Source organism: Carcharodon carcharias, chromosome 11 (assembly GCF_017639515.1).
Source record: "Carcharodon carcharias isolate sCarCar2 chromosome 11, sCarCar2.pri, whole genome shotgun sequence".
Classification (NCBI taxonomy): domain Eukaryota; kingdom Metazoa; phylum Chordata; class Chondrichthyes; order Lamniformes; family Lamnidae; genus Carcharodon; species Carcharodon carcharias.
In genome coordinates, this window is record NC_054477.1 from 27875130 (window position 1) to 27898482 (window position 23353).

The 23353-nt window shown below is 41.0% G+C and overlaps 1 protein-coding gene across 5 annotated transcripts in view; it reads left to right on the forward strand.

The window, feature by feature from the left end:
• ube3a (ubiquitin protein ligase E3A) overlaps positions 1–23353 on the forward strand; it is a 61099-nt gene that overhangs the window by 34920 nt on the left and 2826 nt on the right. For all 5 annotated transcript variants that reach the window (XM_041198919.1, XM_041198922.1, XM_041198920.1 and 2 more), the window contains 7 exons: positions 4595–5841; positions 12499–12643; positions 15075–15280; positions 15830–15994; positions 17635–17790; positions 17899–17972; positions 22824–22967. In XM_041198919.1, the coding sequence (XP_041054853.1) occupies positions 4595–5841; positions 12499–12643; positions 15075–15280; positions 15830–15994; positions 17635–17790; positions 17899–17972; positions 22824–22967 (2137 nt within the window). The remainder of the gene's footprint in view (positions 1–4594; positions 5842–12498; positions 12644–15074; positions 15281–15829; positions 15995–17634; positions 17791–17898; positions 17973–22823; positions 22968–23353) is intronic.

The window sequence follows — 23353 nt, forward strand, 5'->3', positions numbered from 1 at the left end:
CAGTCTACATTCAGGTAATTAGTCACCCATTATAGCTACTCTATAATGTTTGCTCACTCCCTAACTTCCCTGCAGATTTATTCTTCTACGTCCTTCTCACTAGTTGGCGGTCTGTAGACTACACCAAGCAATGTAATTGCACCCTTTTTGTTCCTTAGCTCTAGCCAAATTGATTCTGTCCTTGAACCCTTTGGGATGCCCTCTTTCTCCAGCACTGCAATGCTCTCCTTAACCAATAGTGCCACCTCTCCTCCTTCCTTTCTTATCTTTTCTGAACATCTTGTTCCCAGGAATATTTAACACTCAGTTCTGCCCTTCCTTGATCCAGGTCTCTTATCGCCACAGCATTATATTTCCACATGGCAATCTGTGCCTGTAACTCCCCAATCTTATTTACTATACCCCATGCATTCACATGCATGCATAGTAACTCTGATTTAGATTTTGTTACTTTCTCCCTCACCCCAACTTCACCTGTTAACTTATTATTCCCTATACTAGTGCTATCTGTCCCTGCCAGTATTTTGTGCACCTGGTATTCCCCTCTAATGTTTTCTTATGGTTCCCACACCCCTGCTGAGTTTGTTTAAAGCCCTCCCAACAGCACTAGCTAAACGCCCTGCAAGGAACTCCATCCCAGCTCTGTTCAGGTGCAACGTGTCCAGCTTGTACAGGTGCCATCTTCCCCAGAACCAGTCCCAGGAAACTAAAGCCCTCCCTCCTGCACCATCTTTCCAGCAATGCATTCATATGCCTTATTCTCCTATTTGTGTAGTCACTGACATGTGTCACTAGTAGTAATCCGGAGATGATTACATTTGAGATCCTGCTTGCTAATTTTCTGCCTAGCTCTCTAAATTTTGACTTCAGGCGCACATCCCCCATTAAGTCATTGGTACCTATGTGAACTACAATCCTTAACTGTTCACCCTCCCCCAGAAGAATGTTCTGCAGCCGCTCTGTGACATTCTTGATCCTGGCACCGGGGAGGCAACATACCATCCTGGAGTCACATCTACGGCCACAGAAATGCTTGTCTGCGCTCCTAACCAATGAATTTTCCTGTTGCTATTGCTCGGTCTTTCTTCTTCCTCCCCTCCTGTACAGCCGAGCCGCTTGTGGTGCCGCAAACTTGGCTCTGACTGCACTCCTCCCGAGAACCAGCACCCTCACCAGCCTCCAAAACAGAAAACAGATTTGTGAGCGGGACCACAGGGGACTCTTGCACCACCTGCTGCCTGCTCTTGGACTGCCTGGCAGCCACCCATTCCCTCCCTGTCTCCAGGCCCTTGAGCTGCGTTGTGACCACCTCTCTGAATGTGCTATCTGGGCTGCTACTCGGCCTCGTGGGTGGGCCACTTCAGTTTCTCCAGCTGGCGGCACTTCCTGCACATGTCGTCCAGGACACTGGTAGCGTCTATGGCTTTGCACATATTACAAGACACGCATTCCGCTTGTCTGAGCTGCCCTGCCATGTCTTAACATTGCTTCCCTTACGCTAGCTTTGTTCTACTTTGGATTATTTATATTACTTTATTATATTGGCCCTAAGTTTCCCTTATTCCTGGCGCTTCTCAGTTAAATTCAAGTATAGCAACTTGTTTAAAAATATTACACTTTTCTAATTTACTCACCAGGTCCTACTTACCACGGCCTGCTCTTCTTTCTGAGGAAAGGTAGAAAAGGAAAGGAGTACCTCCTCCTTCCTCACTGAGCTCCCTCAGTCAACTCTGCTGTTGAACTCTCGCTGCTTTATAGCTCTTCTGCTCCCCTCGGGATGCTGCAGATTGCCTGTCCCAGGGTGGTCCTCTCACACTCCTAGCAGGGACATCAACTTCACAGATTATAAATGATCCCATAGCACTATTCAAAGAAGAACTGAAGAGTACTCTAGCTCTGGTCATTAACCAAAACCACCAAAAAGGGATTAATTGGCAGAGTCAGCATGGTTTTATAAAAGGGAAATCACGTTTAACCAGTTTATTGGAGTTCTTTGAAGGAGTCGTATGTGCCATGGATAAAGGGGAACTGATGGTTGTACTGTACTTGGATTTCCAGAAGGCATTTGATAAAGTGGCACATCAAAGGTTTTTGCAGAAAATGAAAGCTCATGGCGTAGGGGTAACATACTGGCATGGATGGAAGATTGGTTAGCTAACAGGAAGCAGAGTTGGCATAAATGGTTCTTTTTCTTGTTGGTAGGGTGTGACGAGTGGTGTGACACAGGGATTAGTGCTGGGGCCTCAACTTTTTACAATTTGTATAAATGACTTGGATGAAGGGACTGAAGGAATGGCTGATAAATTTGCTGATAACACAAAGATAGTTAGGAAAATAAATTGTGAAGAGGACGTAAGTGACATAGGTTAAGAGAGTAGCCAAAGATCTGGCAAATGGAGTATAATGTGGGCAAATGTGAAATCGTCCATTTTGGTAGGAAGAATAAAAAAGAAGCTTATTATCTAAATGGTGAGAGATTGCAGAGCACTGAGATTCATGAATCTCAAAAGGTTAGTGTGCAGTTACAGCAGGTAATTAAGAAAACTAATAGAATGTTTTCATTTATTGTGAAGGGGATTGATTCAGTTGCACAGGGCATTGGTGAGACCACATCTGAAGTATTGTGTACAGTACTGGTCTCCTTATTTAAAGAAAGATGTAAATGCTTTAGAAGCAGTTCATAGAAGGTTTACTAGACCAATACTGGGAATGGGCAGTTTGTCATATGAGGAAAGGCTAGGCAGGTTAGGCTTGTATCCACTGGAATTTAGAGTAAGAGGCGACTTATTAAAACTTTTAAGATCCTGGTGGGTCTTGACAGGGTGGATGTGGAGAGGATGTTTCCTCTTGTGAGAGAATCTAGAGCTAGGGGTCCTGCTTTAAAAAGGAGTCATTCATTTAAGACAGATGAGGGGATTTTTTTTTTCCTGAGGGTAGAGAGTCTTTGGAAATCTTCCTCAAAAGGTGGTGGAATCACCTTTGAATATTTTTAAGGCAAAGGTTCTTGATTAACAAGGATATGAAAGGTTATTGGGGGTAGGCAAGAATGTGGAGTTGAGGTTACATTCAGATCTTACTGAATGGCAGAGCAGGCTCGAGGAGCAGAGTGGTTTACTCCTAATTCGTATGTTCATCTCACTATTGTTTGTGGGACCTTGTATTATGCTGATTGGCGACCGTGCTTATGTACAAATCAGTGACTGCACTTCAGTTCTTGATCAGCTTGTCATGGAATTGAATGTTATATAAAGACAGAATCTTAATTATTCAGTATTAAATTGACAGAGTTTTGGTTGACGGTTGCTAAATCTGCAGTTCCTGCAGAATGCTTAATCCAACAGGTGGCTTAATTTTAGTCCACTATGTTTTTCTTGACACTAGCTGTGTTGAACTTTTGTCAGATATAGAAGTGAGTAAAACTGTTACTGCTAATGAGAGAATCATAGTACAGCCATGAGATTTCTTTCAGGAATGAAAGAATAATGGAGACAGGAATGGACTGGAATGAAGAACCAAATTTGAGGCATCAGGACCTTGCTTGAAATATTCTATTTTTTTCCCCCTCCTGTGTTAAACTTAGATTCCATTCGTTGCTTAAGTACAAATTGTCAGCTTTGAGTCCTGGAGGAACACCTGCTGATTGAACTTTTCAAAAAATTGAGAGCACAAGTACTGGTAATGTATAGTTGCCCATCAGCATCTGAAAAAGAAGGTTCATATTTGCGATATCAACTCTTTGTCAGAATGCTGACAGAGGTTTTTCAATATGATATCTAAACCTATCTTGTTTCTTCAGGTACCGATGGGCCCATTGTGCTCTTCCAGCATTTTTTGTTTCAGCTTTCTGATGTCACTTTATTTTTCTCTTTAGCTCAACTTTTCGCAGGTTCTTTTTTTTTTTGAGCATATGTTCTGTTCTTCAGTAAGAGGCCTGAGAATTAACAATTTCACTCTGAATTGAAGTGCTTAACTTATTTTTCTCCAAGCTATTTACCACTTAATTGACCACACTAGGAAATTATACTGATTGCTGAATCTGACTGTACATCAGGAGAACATGTTTCAATGTGCATTTGCTGTAATTGTTTTTACGTTGTATATCTTAATTTAATAAAAATCATTTCCATTGAGACAGATTCACTTAGTGGAAGAAAACTTGTTTTTCTTGCTGTTTTGACTCTAATTTCCAGTGTGTACAAATAAACTGCTTTTGGGTCACTGTCAATGCTGCTGATAATCTGTATGTTGGTAGATGCAAGAGATGATCCTCTTCTGTTTTTATTGCTTATTTCTCCCTTTCAGAAATCATCTGATAACCGACCAATATCAGGAATTCGCCATGTGTGAAATATATTTCATGTGTACCAATAGTGAGAAATATATATCTTAATTATGCCAACTTTTTTGGCTCCTGCTATCCAACTATCTGTAAAGCATATTACTTATTGCATCAATATTCCCATTGAGAGGCAGCTTTATAAAATATTCTGGTATAAAGCTCAAAACAAACTAAGGAATGAAGCTGTTTCAGGTTACTCTACTAATTATTGTAATAAGAATCATAACCATGTTTCTCATTGTGTTTCAAATGTAGATGTGAATTACCTGACTGAGGAAAAAGTGTATGAAATCTTGGATCTGTGTGGAGAACGTGAAGACTATTCACCATTGATACGTGTCATTGGTAGAGTTTTCTCTAGTGCGGATGCATTGGTGCAGAGCTTCCGAAAGGCCAAGCAGCATACTAAGGAAGAGCTGAAATCCCTTCAGGGAAAGGACGAGGACAAAGATGAAGATGAGGAAGAAAAAGCTGCTTCTGCAGGGTCCATGGATGATGCAGAGGCCTCTTCATCAAGAAGCTCCTTTGGGGGCACACAGACAAGAGACAACAATGTTCATAAATTAGGACCTGATGAAGTGTCTATTGATGTTGATGCAGTCAGACGGGTCTATAATAAATTGCTTTCCAATGAGAAGATAGAAACAGCTTTTCTTAATGCATTGGTGTACTTGTCACCAAACGTGGAATGTGATTTGACTTATCATAATGTGTATTCAAGGGATCCTAACTATCTAAACTTATTCATTATAGTCATGGAGAACAGCAACCTTCATAGCCCTGAATATCTGGAAATGGCTCTTCCACTATTTTGCAAAGCAATGAGCAAGCTACCCCTCCCAGCTCAAGCCAAATTGATTCGACTATGGTCGAAGTACACTGCAGACCAGATCCGTCGAATGGTGGAAACCTTTCAGCAGCTCATTACATACAGGGTCATAAGTAATGAATTCAGTAGTCGAAATCTGGTGAATGATGATGATGCTGTTGTTGCTGCTACAAAATGCTTAAAAATAGTGCACTATGCAAACATTATTGCAGGCGATGTGGACACAGGGCACAATGAGGAGGAGGAAGATGAGCCAGTTGCAGAATCCAGTGAGATTACTTTGCAGGAACTACTGGGTGAAGAGCGCAGAAATAAAAAAGGACCCCGAGTGGATCCCCTCGAAACAGAGTTGGGGGTGAAAACAATTGATTGCCGCAAGCCACTTGTCTCTTTTGAAGACTTTATTAATGAACCACTAAACGATGTACTAGAAATGGATAAAGACTATACTTTCTTCAAAGTAGAGACAGAAAATAAATTCTCCTTTATGACCTGCCCCTTCATTCTCAATGCTGTAACCAAGAACTTGGGACTTTACTACGACAACAGGATACGCATGTACAGTGAGCGCCGAATCACTGTCCTCTACAGCCTAGTACAGGGGCAACAACTGAACCCTTATCTTAGACTTAAAGTCCGACGTGACCACATCATTGATGACGCACTTGTTCGGGTAAGTTTATTTTTAATGTGCTATGCAAGCCAATCATGCTGGAATGAGTGGATGTTTTGAACTCGACAAAGTAATGCAAATAATGGTTTTTGCTACAATTAATAAGGGAAACAAATAACATCATTTTCCAATTTACAACAGACATTTTTCCCTGTGTTTTGTGGGGTGCTTCATGTCAAACCCCAATGTTCCAGTAGAGTGGTTGTGAAAGGTTTATCATGGCTCTGCTCTGCTCTGCCTACCAGATGATGATAGGAATTCATAACCTCAATTAAATTTGACTGGATACTAGCTAAACTTCATAAGTGTTTTTACTGTATGGAATGCTGAGTTCCTTTCAATGAGGTGCATTCCTAAACTAAATTTGGGTTTGTGGCTGGAAGAAATGTATCAGTGCAGTTTTTGTTTCTACCTTTGCCAGGATGGGCAATAATTTTTTTAATGAAATGTGCATGCAAGCTTGCATCTAATCATTTGATACTTAAATGCTAAGCAAATTAGCATAAAGGCCAGGAAAGTCCCAGTTTCAGTTTTGTGAACAGATTTAGCTGAGAATCTGTTTCGGTTCCATATCAACGTACAGGCCTCTGCCATTTGACGATATCATAAGGTATCTAACCCTTCATTTTCTGTAAAGAGCACCTATAGGCAAAATCTGGCTTTGCAATGGTGACCCATACAGTCAAATAGCCCATAAAAGCTCTCAATCTAGGATCACACTTCAAGATTGCTGACTCGCTCAAGTTACCAGATGAAACAATACCTCAGTGTAAGGCAGATTCAGGAGATTGTGTCATAAACACATAGACTTAATTATTTAGGAGCAATTCATTTAACAGCTAGTGAGATGTTGATTGGTTCAGCACTTAGCTGCTTTGCTCCATTGGAGACTAAACATATAGACACGCCACTATGATGAAACTATAATCGGTACAATTTCTGCTTGCATGCAGTTACAAAGGCAGTGTTCCTCTAGCCCACTTCGGGGAATAGTAACAAATGAATGACCTGGCTTTGGCTTGCACTCTCATGCCATTGCTCACGTGCGGACTCGCGCGCATGCTCACTGATTGTTGCATGGTCATGCTCTCTGGCTTGTGTTTGCATGTACGCTTCAAGCTTGCTCTATCTGGCGCACATTCACATGCTCAGACTCTCTGGCACACACCTGCAAGCTCGCTCTCTGGTGCTGCTCACCCACTCTGGCGCACGTGCACACAGGTTTGTTCCCTCTGGTGTGTGCTCGAAGGCTCCCTCTCCATTATCTGTTCTAACAGCCAGGGCAGAGGATGTGTGACAACACCCATATGGCTTGCTCCCCTGAGTTCTGTTGGTGGTGATTTTTTTTTAAGTTCTCTCAAAGACAGGCACAAGCACCACATCGACTGCAGCAGTTCAGTAAGCAACTCACCAGAGGGGAAATTAGGAATGGACAAGGAATGATTTGCTTCCCAGGGATCCCGTCATCCTATCAGTAAATTAAAAAAAAAATTCAAACTCACCACAAAAATACTGGATTTTTCCTGAATGACCAGGCATTACTCTGAAGTGGGCTATTTGGGATTTCTTTAACACAACAATCCATCCTTCATTTAATACATTTTTAATTGCCGTGGGACAACAATTCCTCATGGGACAGCCTGTGTAGCATTTCTGGCATTCTTCTCAAATCGCATTTGATGATGGCTAATAACTGAGTCCTATTTGTTGGAGGGTGAGGAGGCATGGTATATGGAAACGGTCACTGTAATATGGTGATACTGACCAAGGTTTCTTATAATTTTAGTTTTAAAGTATAATTTTGACTTCTAACAATCTGTCTTAATTTGATAGGTATATTTTGTGATGACGCTTTGACTGAAATTAAGTTATATGGGAAATGTTTATTTCTAACATTATCCTCAAAGATTACAGTTAATGTGCCTTGCAGTTTTAATACATTATGTAAAAGGACTGTTCCCATATTATTACTTTTTGCTAGCTAATTTTATTCATTCATGGGATGTAGGTGTCACTGGCAAGGCCAGCATTTATTGTCCATTCTAAGTTGCCCTTGAGAAGTTAGTGGTGAGTCGCCTTCTTGAATTGCTGCAGGGTCTACATAGAACTGTTGGGTTATAATCCTGGAACCCCCACCTGACAACAATGAAGTAATAGTGATTTAGTTCCAAGTCAGGATGTTGTGTGACTTGGAATAAAACCTGGGAGGTTGCGGTGTTCCCTTCCGTCTGCTGCCTTTGTCCTTCTAGGTGATTGGTTTGGAAGATGCTGTGGAAGAAGCCTTGGCTAGTTGCTGCAGTACATCATGTACACTGCAGCCACTTTCCGCCACTGGCACAAGAATACAAGAATTCGGTGCAGGAATACATCATTTGGACCTTTGAGCCTGCTCCGCCATTCGATCAGATTATGGCTGATCTAATTGTGACCTCAACTCCAATTTCCTATCTGCCCCCCCCATAACCCCTGGTGGAGAAAGTAAATGTTTTAGGTGGTGAAAGTGGGACCAATCAAGCGAACCACTTTCCCCTCTGATGTTGAGCTTCCTTAGTAGTTTTGGAGCTACACTCATCCAGGCAAGTGAAGGGCATTCCACTTATCAGTCCAAGCCTGAATGTTGTCCAGATCTTGCATGTAGGACAGACTGTTTCAATTGCAAATGGAACTGCACACTCTGATGTGATCAATGAACATCCACACTTCTGATCTTATGTTGGAGGGAAGGTCATAAAGTAGGTTGGGCTGAGAACACTGCCCTGAGGAACTCCTACAGAGAGTCCTGGGGCTGAGATCATAGCTTCCAACAGCCACAACCACCTTCCTTTGTGTCCAGTATGTCTCTAACTAGTGGAGAATTTTCCCCCTGATCCCCATTGGCTTCAATTTTGCTGGGGCTCCTTAGTGCCATGCTTGATCAAATGATGACAAGGGCAGCCAATCTCATCTTGCCTCTGAAATTCAGCTCCTCCTCCACTGTTTGGACCAAAGCTGTAATGAGATCTGGAGTCAGTGACTGAATACAAGCCGAGCATCAGTGAGCAAGTTGTTGCTGAGTAAGTGACTTGCTAGCACTGTTGACATCTTCCCATCACCTTAATGATCAAGAGTAGACTGATGGGGTGAACACTGACTGAATTGGATTTGTCCTGCTTTTTCTGTACAAGACCTACTTGAACAAATTTCCATTTTGGTGGGTAGATATCACTATCGTACTGGGACAGCTTAGCTAGAGATGCAGCTAATTCAACTCTGCTGCTAATGACCCACAGCCCCTCATGGATGCCCATTTTAAAGTTGCTTTGTCTTTTTTGAAGCTTGTAGCATGGTGGGGGTGGGTTGTGTTGTAGTCACTTCTCCTGGTGCTGTTGTGGACAGGTGCATTTGTGACAGGTAGATTGTCGAGGACGAAGCCAATAGGGTTTTTCCCTCATTTTGCTTCCCTTGCCAATTGCTGCAAGCTTAGTCTGGTGGATATGTCCTTCAGGGCTCGTCAGTAGTGATGCTACTGAGCCATTCTTGGCGATAACTTTGAAGTCCCCTGTCCAGAGTAAATTCTTTGCCCTTGCTTCCAACTGGTGTTTAACATGGAGAAATACTGACTCATCAGCTGAACGAGGGTGTGAGTTGGTACAGGTACTAGACCCCTCGTCCTGGGTAGCAATTTGAAATTCGCATGCAGAGTACTTCATCAATCTGCTGCTTTGTTTTAGTGACCCAGAATCCGTAAAATCCCCAAATCCGGCATACATCTGGTCCCAGGCTTCCTGGATACAGGGTCCAGTACCTGTAGTCAGCAGGAGAGTTCTTCGCCCATTCTTGACCTGATGCTGTGAGACTTGGGGTCTGAAGTAAATGTTGAGAACTCCCAGAGCCACTCCGTCCCAACCGTATACCACTATGCTGCTATCTATGGCAGATCTGTCCTGCCGTTGGAACAGGACATATCTAGAGAGGGTGACTGAGGAGCCTGGAATGTTATCTGTAAGGAATGACTGTTTCAGGCTGTTGCTTGATAAGTCTGCAGGTCAGCTCTCCCAATTATGGCCCAAGTTCCCAGATGTTAGGTGAACTTTGTAGGATCGACTGGTTTAGGTGTACCTTTGTCATGCCTGACTCGATTTCTGGGTTGACACCATGCACACGTAACTTGCATTTACATGACATTTTGATAGTAATTGCCATTTATGCCCTGATTTAAGAGAAGCTATTTTCGTATAATCCTCTTGGCTCTTTAATGTTCTCTTGTTTAATACTACTTCGGTGTTTTTAATGGTTCTCCTATTTTTGCCTCTCCTTCACGGCCACCTAACTTTATTCACTGCTTGTGAAGAGCAGATGAAGCAAAAGAGAAATAGACAAACCAACACTTGGTGTTTGGAATGGAGAGCAAAAATGGGAGAGAAAAGCAAATGAATTGCTGATGAACAAAATGCAAAATCGAAAGGCAAAAATAATTTTTTAGAACAGATGTCTCAACAACTCATGCACTCAGACTTTGCAAGGGAAGGTGTACTGCATTTACACAATTCTTTGCGTGCACTGATATGTATCTGCAACAGCAGTGTATACATTTTTTTAGTGCTACCTTATTCAATGATAGTATTCAGATTTTTCTCTGCTGACTTGAGCACTCATTTCCAGAATGTAGCAAACACCTTATTGTTGCTGCTTTTGAGTAAAATATTGATGATCTTGGAAATTTTTTGATCTGATGGCAGCCTTTGACTCTTATCTAAGGCACACTGTAAATTAGCTGCTTAATACTTGTGTCCTACAAATGTGAAAGGAGAATTGAGGAAATTATGGAACAGCATATCACTTATTATTCTGTTTTCTAACTGGGTGCAGTAGTCCAGTCTGCATGCTACTAGACTGGCAACCCAGAGGTTATGAGTTTAATCTTGCCAAAGCAAGTGAAACTCAGTTAATTGAAAAAGAAGTAACACTTTTCACCATTGAACGTCTCAAAGCATACTACTGCCCATGAAGTACTTCTGGTATGTAGTCACTTTTTTGATGTAGGAAATGTGGCAGCCAGTTTGTACACAGCACACCCCTACAGACAGAAATTTGATAATGATCAGATAATCTGCTTTGTGATATTGAGAGATAAATATTGGCCAAGGCATCAGGGATAACTCCCTTGCTTTTTTTAAGATTGTCATCTGACCCTTTAAGGTCCATTTGAAAGGGCAGGCAAGTCCTTGATTTAACATCTCAAATGAAAGACTACACCTGTGACAGCGCAATACTTGCTCACTCTTACTGGAGTGTCAACCTTGATCTTTGAACTCAAGACCTGGAGGGGGATTTGAACCCACAAACCTGTGACTGAGGCAGGACTGCTACCAACTGAGCTGTGGTTGCTGGCACGGTAGCTGTAATTGTGAAAATTATAAACATTCTACTGGTTCATTAATGTCCTTCAGGAAAGAGCCTGCCACTGACACGAGTTCTGTCCCATGTTACATGGTTGGTTCTTACTGTCCTCAAAGCAGCTAAGCTCCTGGAGTTGCCCACATTATGTAAACAAATATCAACAATTGCAGATAAAAGCAAAATACTGCGGATGCTGGAAATCTGAAACAAAAACTGAAAATGCTGGAAAAACTCAGCAGGTCTTAACAGCATCTGTGGAGAGAGAAAAACAAAGTTGATGCTTCGAACCCGTATGACCCTCCTTCAGAAGAAGGGTCATATGGACTCAAAACGTCAACTTTGTTCTTCTCTCTCTCCACAGATGCTGTCAGACCTGCTGAGTTTTTCCAGCATTTTCTGTTTTTGTTGTAGCTGCAATTGCATCTTGTGAATTCAGGTTGCTCCTTATTGATTTGCTGATGCATGAATTTATTTTTGCGTAAGTCTTCAATTCATATTAACTGTGTAGTTTATCTAATAAGATTACTGCTAAACACACACATTGCATATTTTCTAAATCTGTCACCTTAGACAAATTTGATGAAATCCCATTTCTCATAAGTTGTCTGGGTAAGTACTAACTAAAACTTGTGAATGAACTACAGAAGTGTGTGATGCAGTAACCCTGTTTATGATCCATGGTTGAATCTGGGTTAAGATTTTAAGGCACCAACTGCTGTTTTGGCTTCACCAAACAAGGAAAGGAAAAATATGTCTGTACACAATCATCTGTGAACAGATTTTAAGATTTCTACGTTCTCCCCCCAATCCCATTTCCGGTTTAAGTTGCTTTCCCTGTTTTAAACTAAATTCAAACAGCAGGTTGAGTATTATCAGAAGTTCAAAAAGGCTGGTGGATGGCTCTCTTTTTAACTCTACTAGAAAGTAAGTTATACCACCCAAAGCTTCAAATGCAGTACCATCTGAAAAAACCCACTGTAAGCATTTTCATTTACACCAGTTCTAAATTTACTAGGCTTGTAATTGTTAACAGAACCTGAATTGCTTTTCTTTTTGCCAATCTGGCTCCAATTTGCACCTATGCATCAAACGTGAGGCTTGCTTCAGTGATGGACCTGGTGTACCTGATAAATGAGAATACATTTTATAACTGTAAGTGACCAGCTCAAACTCGTGTTTCCACAATGTGCATGAATTATCAAATCTGAAGTATTTTGAAGTGGGTGCTGTCTAATATCAGAGGTAAAATGCTAATTTATCAATATTAAAATTATAAAGCTGGAGATGATTGCCATGGAAAATCCTGCAGACCTGAAGAAGCAGCTGTATGTAGAATTTGAAGGCGAGCAAGGTGTGGATGAAGGAGGCGTTTCCAAAGAGTTTTTTCAACTTGTTGTGGAAGAAATCTTCAATCCTGACATTGGTATGGATTTCAGTTTTGTAGTGCTTCAATTTCGGCATGCTGGCAATAACTGCTTAAAGAGTTGCCCATATGGCTCTGGTTGCTAAAGATGTGTAACACTGAGTCACTTAGACCAAGATGGTCCCAAATTCCATTCCTGTGTGCTGAGTTAGCCAATCTTCATCTGGTGGTGGAAGCAACACAGTTGGCCTCTGTACCCAGAGGAAAATCATCCATGATCCTTATTTAGTGACTGCTGATGGAATTATCTGTATTTGGACATCCAAGTGCGGAAATTGTTGGGTTCGACTGCAATGGCCCTCACAGGCGAATATCACTACAATGTTTGTTAATCATGGATAAAACAATTACTTTTAGAGTTATAAGTTCTCGTGGAGTTTTAACCCTGCATCATCGATACCTTCAGGAGAGCAGAAAAACAGACTTGGAGGAGAGCGATAATTGCTTTCACAGGGCTAGATTTTTATATGAACAGCAATTACAGCTTGCTACACATGGAAGCAAGGTGCTAAAGAACTTTTTCTAGTGTCTTTTCCCCCCACTTAGTGCAAACACTTTATAGTTTGCAAGAATAAGTAATTTCTGAAAAATAAACTATAATAATATAATGCCAATCATTGAATACGATCGTGGTTTATTGGCAAACCAATTGAATCGTCCAAAATGCTTTTGAAGTGATTTCCTGCCCACCTGCTTTCCCTCCAGTAACTTCAGCTAAACTGTAACGGCAAACAATATGTTGGGATCTGACTGGATATATCAAGGACCCTGAGACAAATGGGGGAAAATAATTGAGGCCTGAGAAATTATATTTCTAGACTCTTTTTGAGAATGGATGTGTACTGCAGAGGGCCAATGTAGTACCCATTTAAAAAAAAAAAGAGCTAATCCGAATAATTACAGGCTTATTCATTTGACATTTGTGGGGGAGAAAATATTTTAATCTTTAATCTTGAAATCATTTGCGTATCTAGACAAAGGGTAAATAATGAGAAATAGCCTAACTGGATTTAAAACTGGTTGGAAGGGAAAAATCTGCTTAAAAGCTCTGGGCAGTTTCTTAGGAGTAGAAATGGGTGGTAATGCCCCACATGGCTATGTTTTGGATTGTTCCTGTTCACTGGGTACAGCAGTGATTCGAGCTAAAGAAAGTGCTGGTCTAAATTTGCAGTAGGAAGCATGATACTTAATTCTGAGGACTGCAGGAAGCTACAAGAGAATCTTGAAATATTGAAATAGGCAAAATAAAACGTAACAGACAGAATTCATTGTCAGTGAAACTAAGGTGTTATTTCTTTCAATTCAAAGTGTCAGTGATAATTATAAATTAAATGGGAGAAGAACAGGGAAAGAAAGCAGAAGGTTTTGGGATTTTGGGTTCACAAGACCTAAAACCAGCACCTCAGGTTGGTAAGTCGATAAATAAGTTAATGGAACACTGGGTTTCATTTCTGAAATACAAAAGTTGAGATTTAGCAGTGAATCATAAAACAAGGTAGCACAAGAGATGGTCATTCGCTTTAGTGTTGGCACTTTTTGAGGCTGTCAAATTAGTCTTATCCCCCTATTCTTTCAACAACCCCATAATTTTTTCCCTTTCAAATAGGGAATTGAATAAATTCTTAAGTTCTTGTTGATTCTTTCACCACCGTTTATGACCATGTATTCCAGATCTCACCAACTTGCTGTGTTTAAAAAAAAAAGTTTCCTCATGTCACCTCTGTTTCTTTTGCTCATCACTTTAAATCTTTAGACTCTGACCCCTCTGCAACTGGAAACAAATTTTCCTTAACCCTGTCTACTCTAGGGACACAACCCCAGCTTCTCCAGCCTCTGGCCATAACTGAAGTTGCTCTTCCCTGGTCCCATTTTTAGTAAATTTCTTCTTTAAATTGACAAAACTATTAATCCCATGTTTCAGAATTTGAACTACACTCTCCAAGGCCTTGACCTCCTTCCTAATGTGCGTTGCCCAAAATTGAACACTGTTGATGCCTAACCAGTGCTAACCAAAGGTTTAGCAGAACTTCCTTGCCTTTGTACACTATGCTTCCATTAATACAGCTAATGATCCTGAATATGTTTTAGCAGCCTTCTCAACTTGAGCTCTCACCTTCAAAGTTTCCCCCAGGTATCTCTTCCTGCACCCTTTTTAAAATTGCACTACTTAAAATATATTGCCTCTCCTCATTCTTCCTACCAAATTGAATCTAAATAAATAAAACCTTAAGTAAGACCACAGTTGGTTCAAGGACTAATCCCAGCTGATCGGTTACCCACCCATCTTTCTCCCTTGTAGTAAGAAGTCTCTCTGCACAGCATCTTTTCTGCCTGAACTGACCGAATGAGCCTACATCTCACCATTCCATGGCTTACTGAACCTTTCAAAATATAAAAAAATGTTTTTGTGCTCTTTTTCCCCCTTCCGCAGGAATGTTCACATATGATGAATCTACAAAATTGTTCTGGTTCAACACTTCCTCATTTGAGACTGAGGGACAGTTTACTCTAATTGGCATTGTTCTTGGCCTAGCCATTTACAACAACTGTATACTGGATGTGCATTTTCCTATGGTCGTTTACAGAAAACTGTTGGGCAAAAAGGGAACGTTCCGTGACTTAGAAGACTCTCACCCGGTAATGTACAAACATTAAACTTAAATTGTTTTAAAAAAATTTTTTTAAAGACAAACTCTACAACCAGTGTAGGTTATAGAGCATTTTTCCTCTTGGCAGGACTGAGTTTCTCTTAGTATTGGGTCTGATTGCCTTAATCTACAGAGGTGGGAGAAGTAATAGCTAAGTGAGAAATGAAGGAAGAGGGATAAAAAGCAAAATGAATAGGGAAGCACGTGGTGTCCTCTTAATTCAAAGCCAATTTTTGCTCTATCAGATACCTTCTAGTTTGGATTAGGCAATTTGAATAAAACAAGAGATGTTTTTGCATGATTTTGATTTAAATTAACAGACCATTTGACTTGAAAAACTTCAAGTTAAAAGTTCTTCACATGCATGTACTTCACATGCTGATTAGTGACATTCAGGATTGAGCTATACCAAAATCCTATTAACCCTGTCCCCATATACTACTCTGTCTGAATGCTATAAGTAATGCTTTAACTTATGAGTGGATATTATCAACAACCACTGCAAAAAGCCATAAATAATGAATGATTTCTTTCTTAGGTCTTGCATCAGAGTCTAAAAGAACTTATTGAGTACGATGGCAGCGTAGAGGATGACATGATGATTACTTTCCAGATATCACAGACTGACTTGTTTGGAACTCCAATGATGTGTAACTTGAGGGAGAATGGCGATCAGATTCCAGTGACAAACGAAAACAGAAAGGTAATGTCAGGATAAATCCCAAAGTTTGAAGTTAAAGGAAATAAGGCTGCAGTAATGTTACTTTTGCATCGAGGTAAGGGAGCAGGACATATCTGGGTTCAGGTGCTGATGTGACTCCAACATTAGGTAAAATAAAGATGGTTCAATGTCTTCTCCATAGGGCCTATCTTAAACATGCTGTTACAATTACTGATTCTACAGTATGACATGGAAATATTGTAGAGGAAGTTACAAAAATAACAAGGCCAATTATATTAAAGTTTCAATACCACAAATAATTACATAAAAATGTTTCCCCTATAAGATAGTACTGCGTGAAGTATAGCCCCAGTGTGATATGAAGCAGGGTCCTTCCCTCCCCATTTAACCCTTCCAAGACCATTTTTTTTCTTCTAGTATATTACAGCAGGACTCAGATGGCCTTTCCCATAACTCTCCTCCGACCTGATATATGATGGCTGCCACCTTGCTGTTTGGCTGGATTTTTAAAAAAGGAAAATATCAATCTGGATAAACAAGGAAAGGAGTATGACTAGGAGAAGATGCAGAAGAGACTGGCAGAAAGAATGAGAAAAAGACCTGGGAGGGAATGCGACAAGGATAAGTGAAAGTTAGGTAATGGCCCTTAACTTGCAGGCTCCAGGGCGTTGTAACTGGCGGGAGGGGTACACCAAAGATGTGTTGGTGAAGCTCCCAGGTAAGGATTGCCCAGGAAGTTCAAACATCCGTTGGGCAATTCCCCTGCAATCAGAACCATCCTAAAGTACAATTTTAAATTGCAAACTTCAGATGGTTCCGACTGTCTTACATTAATAGTTACCCAGGAAAAGAAGAATTAAAACCAATTGTAACTCCTGGGTAACTATAGCACTGACCAATCCACCCAACCCCATGACTGGCCACCTTCCCACCTCCATCACTAACCACCCACCCACCCCCTTCTCACCCAACTCAGATAAGAAATTAGGAGTGGAGTGGCAGTCCAACTCTGCCACTCCTTGGAATTTCAGGCCTATAAAGAGAGAGAGAGAGCAAAGGCTTTTTTAAAAAAGACATTGCAAGACGAGTAGCAAAACACAGGAAACCAAGAACCAGAGAGTAAGAAATAAGTGGGTGCCAGTTGCAGGAAGAGACTTTTTTCCCCACATTTGAGCAATGTCATGGGAGATCAATGGGTAAATGGTTATTTTGATTGCTGCCTTGCTCTTCGCATCAGCTTCACATAGCTAAAATTTGTGACATTTCCAGTAGCTACCTATCCTTGGACAACCCTAGCTTTCCATTTACGAGTTAATAAAAACTCAGTGAGTGATTCCAATTTTGTAGTCCAACATTGTTAACTTTGCCTAGCCTATGGAATACAATATTTCTTTTGAATTTGAGGACATTATTGCAAAAAGGGACAACACAAGAATAGTCCCAGTAAGTGGACAGACATTTAGTGCACAAAAAATAAGTGCAGGAACTCGATATGGAGAAGAGATTAGAGATAACAAACTCCTGAGTTGATAGAAATGGAGGATGCACCATCATTTACAGTAGGAATATAACTGAATCATGAATTTGTATTGGCGGATATATTGATGGTTGTTTCCTGTTTGTTATATAGATCTAATATAATGTTGTTTTATACCAAACAGGAATTTGTTGACCTTTATACAGATTATATTCTCAACAAATCAGTAGAAAAGCAATTTAGAGCCTTTAGAAGAGGTTTCCATATGGTAACCAATGAGTCACCACTAAAGTATTTATTCCGACCGGAGGAGATTGAGCTACTCGTCTGTGGAAGTCCGGTAAATCAGCATTAAAATCCTTCTCTCTCAACTTCAACTTTCAGCATTAGAGGCCATGAACTTTTTTGTTGTTAAATTTGATAATAAAGAGAGATCTCTCAAATTTAGAACCTAGATTTTCAAGCACTTGAAGATACTACAGAGTATGATGGTGGATATGCCAAGGACTCCCGTATTGTAAGGTATAGTCTTAGGTTCATTCTAATTTTTATGTTTGCAGTTTTTTAAAAAAAAGTTAACATTGTCACTTTTTTTCTTCACCATTGAACTGTACATCAAATATTTGGTTCTCCTGGAAAATTTCTCGTCCTATCTGTTTTATTGTCACTGATCTCATTTTGCATGCTACCCTATAGGATGCTGTGACTTAATAAAGATCTCATGACTCAATTCAGAAAGCAAATTGATGGTTTCAATACGGATTTCTGCCTTTGGAGGCGAGTGGGCTTACCACTCTTGACACCTTTAAATGCAAACCTGCTGTATGATCAACTGATATTATTCTGAGCCAGTGATTTTCAAAGATTTCTATATTGGCACCCTTTCCAAATATCGAGGCACTCCAAGGGGCCCCTGCTATATACTTTAAAAAGTCAGACTTGCTAAAGAATAACAGCGTCTGAATGGCACAAGCCAATTATTAACATGCAAATCGACAAGTAAACTTTAGCAAAGAAAAGATAAATGAGGAAATGCAAGTTGCTAGCTTACCCATGCTGTTCCCCCTTCAGCTTCACTGAAACTGTATCTATCCCAACCTCCCCATCCATTTCAACACAAAGTCCAGTTTAGTAATTATCAGATCTGAACAATATCCAGGCTTGGGCTGACAAGTGGCCAGTAACATTCGCGCCACACAAGTATCAGGCAATGACCATCTCCAACAAGAGCAAATCCAACTATCGCCCCTTGATGTTCAACGGCATTACCATCACTGAATCCCCCACTATCAACATCCTGGGGATACTATTGACCAGAAACCTGAACTGGACTAGCCATATAAATACTGTGGCTACAAGAGCCAGTCAGAGGCTAGGAATTGTGCAATGAGTAACTCACCTCCTGACTGCCCAAAGCCTGTCCACCATGTGCAAGGCACATGTCAGGAGTGTGATGGAATACTCCCCACTTGCCTGGATGAGTGCAGCTCCCTCAACACTCAAGAAGCTTGACACCGTCCAAGACAAAGCAGCCTGCTTGACTGGCGCCACATCCACAAACATTCACTCCCTCCGCCACCGGTGCAGAGTAGCAGCAGTGTGTACCATCTACAAGGTGCACTGCAGGAATTCACCAAGACTTCTTTTACAGCACCTTCCAAACACACGACCATCTAGAAGGACAAGGGTAACAGATAGATGGGAACACCGCCACCTGGAAGTTCCCCTCCAAGTCACTTACCATCCTGACTTGGAAATATATTGCCATTCCCTCATGTCGCTGGGTCAAAATCCTAGAACTCCCTTCCTAACGGCACTGTGGGTGTACCTACACCACATGGACTGCAGTGGTTCAAGAAGGCAACTCACCACCACCACCGCGAGGGCAGTTAGGGATGCGCAATAAATGCTGGCCCAGCCAGTGAAGCCCACATCCCGTGAAAGACTATTCTTACTCGCAGCATCATGCAATAGAAGTAGGAGGATATGGCAAGTTAAGGCTGCATAGATGATGCAGGAGGGGAGAGTTTCAGATTCTGAGGACATTGGGACCAGTTCTGTGGCAAATGAGGCCTGTTCAGGATTGAGCTGGGACCAATATCCTCGCAGGTAGGTTGTGAAAAGAGATCAAAGGTTGCATCCACCCTTCTGTTTAGTTGGCCAGGATTATGATATCTCACTTCTTGTTGCTTAACTAGTGTCTAAATCCTGATAGTAATTATTTGAACAAGACTTGCAACTGTTATGATCCCCAGCTAAGGTTACCACAGGACAAGCCTGATCCCGTGGTGGAACCTAGTTTGATAGATCCTAACTTTTATTTGTTTGTTTAGATATGTGGGGAGGGGCTACTAACTAGTCACCGGAGTTAGCTAATGAACTTTTAACAAAGGCATTAAGTAATTATTAATGAACTATATTACAATGCTCCTTCACCCGCAACTATACCTTTACAGAGATATACTGATTTGTAAGGATAACACAAGTTACAAAGCTATATTATACTCTAATGTTCTCAGTAAGTACACAGTCCATGTCAACCAATCATTGCCCTTGCTGAGACATCACACACTGAAACCAAGGGACAAATGCCACCTCAATCAGATGCTGTGGATCTCTCATTAACTCCCCCCAACACTTGTCCCACCAGGAGCCAACCAGTCTCGCTGAACTCCGTTTTTCACACGAGGCCAATCTCCGCTCTCCAAGAACTGGCTTTGGAATCTTCTCCCAAATCGATGCTTTCTCCCAGACACCTTCCGCAAGGGTTTACCTCCAGGGTTTCGAACTCTCCTTCCAATGTTCCTCTTCCATGGGTTACCACATGCATTAAAGCCCCTTTCCACACGCACTCTCACCTACTCAGCTGTCAACAGTACACCACTGCTTTGCATGCCCATAGCAAAGATTTACAGACCTTCAGTTGCCTCTCTGGGCCTTCTGCCCTCTTGCAAGATGTTCTCACTTTAAATCTGCTTTCTGCAGCTTTTGTCTCTTTAAATCTGACGCTTGGAGCCTTGCCCTCTGCCTCTCACTCTTAACTTCACGAACAGGACCTTTTCCAAGTTCCTTTCGATCCTTTGACTAGAAGGTCTGCTTGGGACTTCCCCTGTTTCTGTCTCGTTCCTTTGGCCTTGGAACCTTTTGGTTCTTTTGGGAAATCTGGTCTCACTCTGCAATTCCCTCTCCCAGGGTCCAGTCTCTCTGGCCTCCTGGCTTCAAGCTGAACTCAAAACCGTTGTTTCTTTAGTTTTTGTCTGTTTCTATGGGAGGGACCTGCCTCTCTGGACCCCTGTTGCTAGGCAACAGCCTAGTTTCTCCACTCTTGTTTGTTTAACTTAGCTGCCACAGTTGTAAAACTCTCATTAGAAATGCAGGCACCTTTTAAAGTGAAACTAAAACTGAATTTGACCTTTCTTAACACAGAAACTGAAATTCAAATCAAACTTAAACTTTAAATCTAAAACTCATTTCTAACACCTACAAAAATACAAATATAACTTAAAGTATCTCTATTTCCTGACACACTAATTGGTCTAAATTTGAACAAATTTGTCTCAGTTAAAAAGTAGAAACAATGTTTACAGGACTGGGCAAGACAGTTATTTGGAAATAAAACTGAATTAGGTGGGATCATAGAAAATACAAAGAGGTCTAAGTTAGGCTTGGCATACGTTTATCTAAGTGCACAAAGTGCAGTTAATAATGTTGGTGAGATGCAGACGCAAATAGCCATGTGGGAATATAATGTAGAGATTACTGAGATCTCACTCAAAAAGGGGAGGATTGGATACTTAATATTCAGGAAAAGGGAAAAAACAGGCGTAGCACTTTTGGTTCATGAAAATATTAGTGCTAGAAAGAGGGAATGTCCTGCTGGGCCCAAGACCCGAATCTATTTGGTTGGCGTAAAGAAACAATGAAGAATCTACTACATGTATTTTCTAGGCTACCAAATAGTAGGAAAGAGGTAGAAGGACAGATTTGCAAATAAATTACTGAGTTACAAGAACCATAGTAATAATGGGAGATTTTAACTACAATATTGAACAGGGCAGAGAAGGGGAGGAATTTCTAAAGCGTATACTGGAGAATTTTCTGAATCAGTATGTTTCTTGGGGGTTTGCAAGAACAGGGAGACCTGAGGGTGTTTGTGCACAAATCTTTGAAGGTGACAGGACAGATTGATAAAGCAGTTAAAACATATGGGGCCCTAGACTTGATAAATGTAGGCATAGCTTGCAAAAGTCAGGAAGTTATCCTGAGCCTATATAACACACTAGTTTGGCCACAGCTGAAGTGTCTCCAAATTTGTGTGCGATACTTAGAAAGGACATGAAGGTTAAGGAGAGGGTGCAGAAGAGATTTACTGAAATGGCTCTAGGGCTGAGGGATTACAGTACTTTGGATAAACTAGAAAAATTGTGGTTATCCGCTTTGGGGCAGAGAAGGCTAAGAGGAGATTTGATAGAGGCGTTTAAAATCATCAGTTTAGATTGTGTAAGGAGAAACTGTTTCCAATGGCTGGAGGGTATAGATTTAAGGTAATTGGCTAGAGAACTTAAGGCGGCATGAGGTTAGGATTTGAAATGCATTGCCTGATGGAGTCATAGTTACAGATTCGGTAGTAGCCTTCAAAAGTGAAGTGGATAAATGGAGAAAAATTACAGAAATATGGGGAAAGAGCAGGGGAGTGGCGCTAACTGCGTTAGCCCTTGAATGGGCTGGCACATACATGAATGTTCTTCTGTGTGCTTTTCTGTAACTCTGAAAATAGAAAACTGATTTCCATGTTGTGGTAATTTGGGGAGGAAGCCAGTGATGAAGGATGGTATATTTAAATAGAGACACACTTCATTTATAACGACTTCAATAAGGCATCGATTTCTCATCAAATGGCCATTCAGCAAGAGAATTAATTTTGTGGGCCCTGACCTTTAAGAGCAAGCTGTCTTAATTGTCGACCCCCCCCCCCCCCACCATTGTTTACACTTTCCAAATGAGGTAATGTTTACTTTCAGAGTTTTGAGTTAACACACTAAAATGGTGAACTTTGTGGTATCTTCATACCTCACTATGAAAAGGTTAAATGGCATGTTGTCATTTTGTCACAAATTTGTACATAATACCCCACTATACATGCCCCCAGCTAATTGTAATAATGCTATGCTTGAAGATTTTAAATAGGAGGGTTTATAGACCTCATTGTTTCACACACAGTAATTTTCAAGATCCATTATTAAAAGACATTGAAGAAAAAGTATATTGCTTGAATTCCTGATTTTGAGCACCTTGCATTGAGTTATTTGCTTGCGTTTTACTAAGTTTAGGGATATTAATTCGTAAAATAATTTTCGTTAATTCCTGTATCAGGGAGTTCTGGGAAATTGTCCACGCATTTACAGAGGAGCAGAAACGACTCTTCCTGCAGTTTACAACAGGCACAGATCGCGCACCAGTTGGTGGCCTTGGAAAACTCAAGATGATTATTGCAAAGAACGGACCAGATTCTGACAGGTAATGTGTCTCCTAGGTAATTAGCCATAGTCCACAAAGGACCATAAGCATCTCTCGATCAGAGAAAGACAATTGATTATATAGCTTGAGGAGCACTGCTCCACATCAAATGTAGGGCAAGACAAGGAGGCAGGTCTCCATCAACTACCACAGCCGGTACAGAGATTGAACCCATGATATTCTGCACCGCAATCCTATTCCACAATGTATTTGTTTTCCAAAAAAAATCTCCTTGCAGAACTTCTGTCTTGATGTTTCAGTTTTGAACAACTATGGATTACAATTTTGGTGCAGACAGCTGTTGGGAATCTAACATTGTTGTTCTGACAACTTTGTTCATTTAAAGCAATTGAAAACATTTCTGATGGGGCACTGCAGGTGTCTGC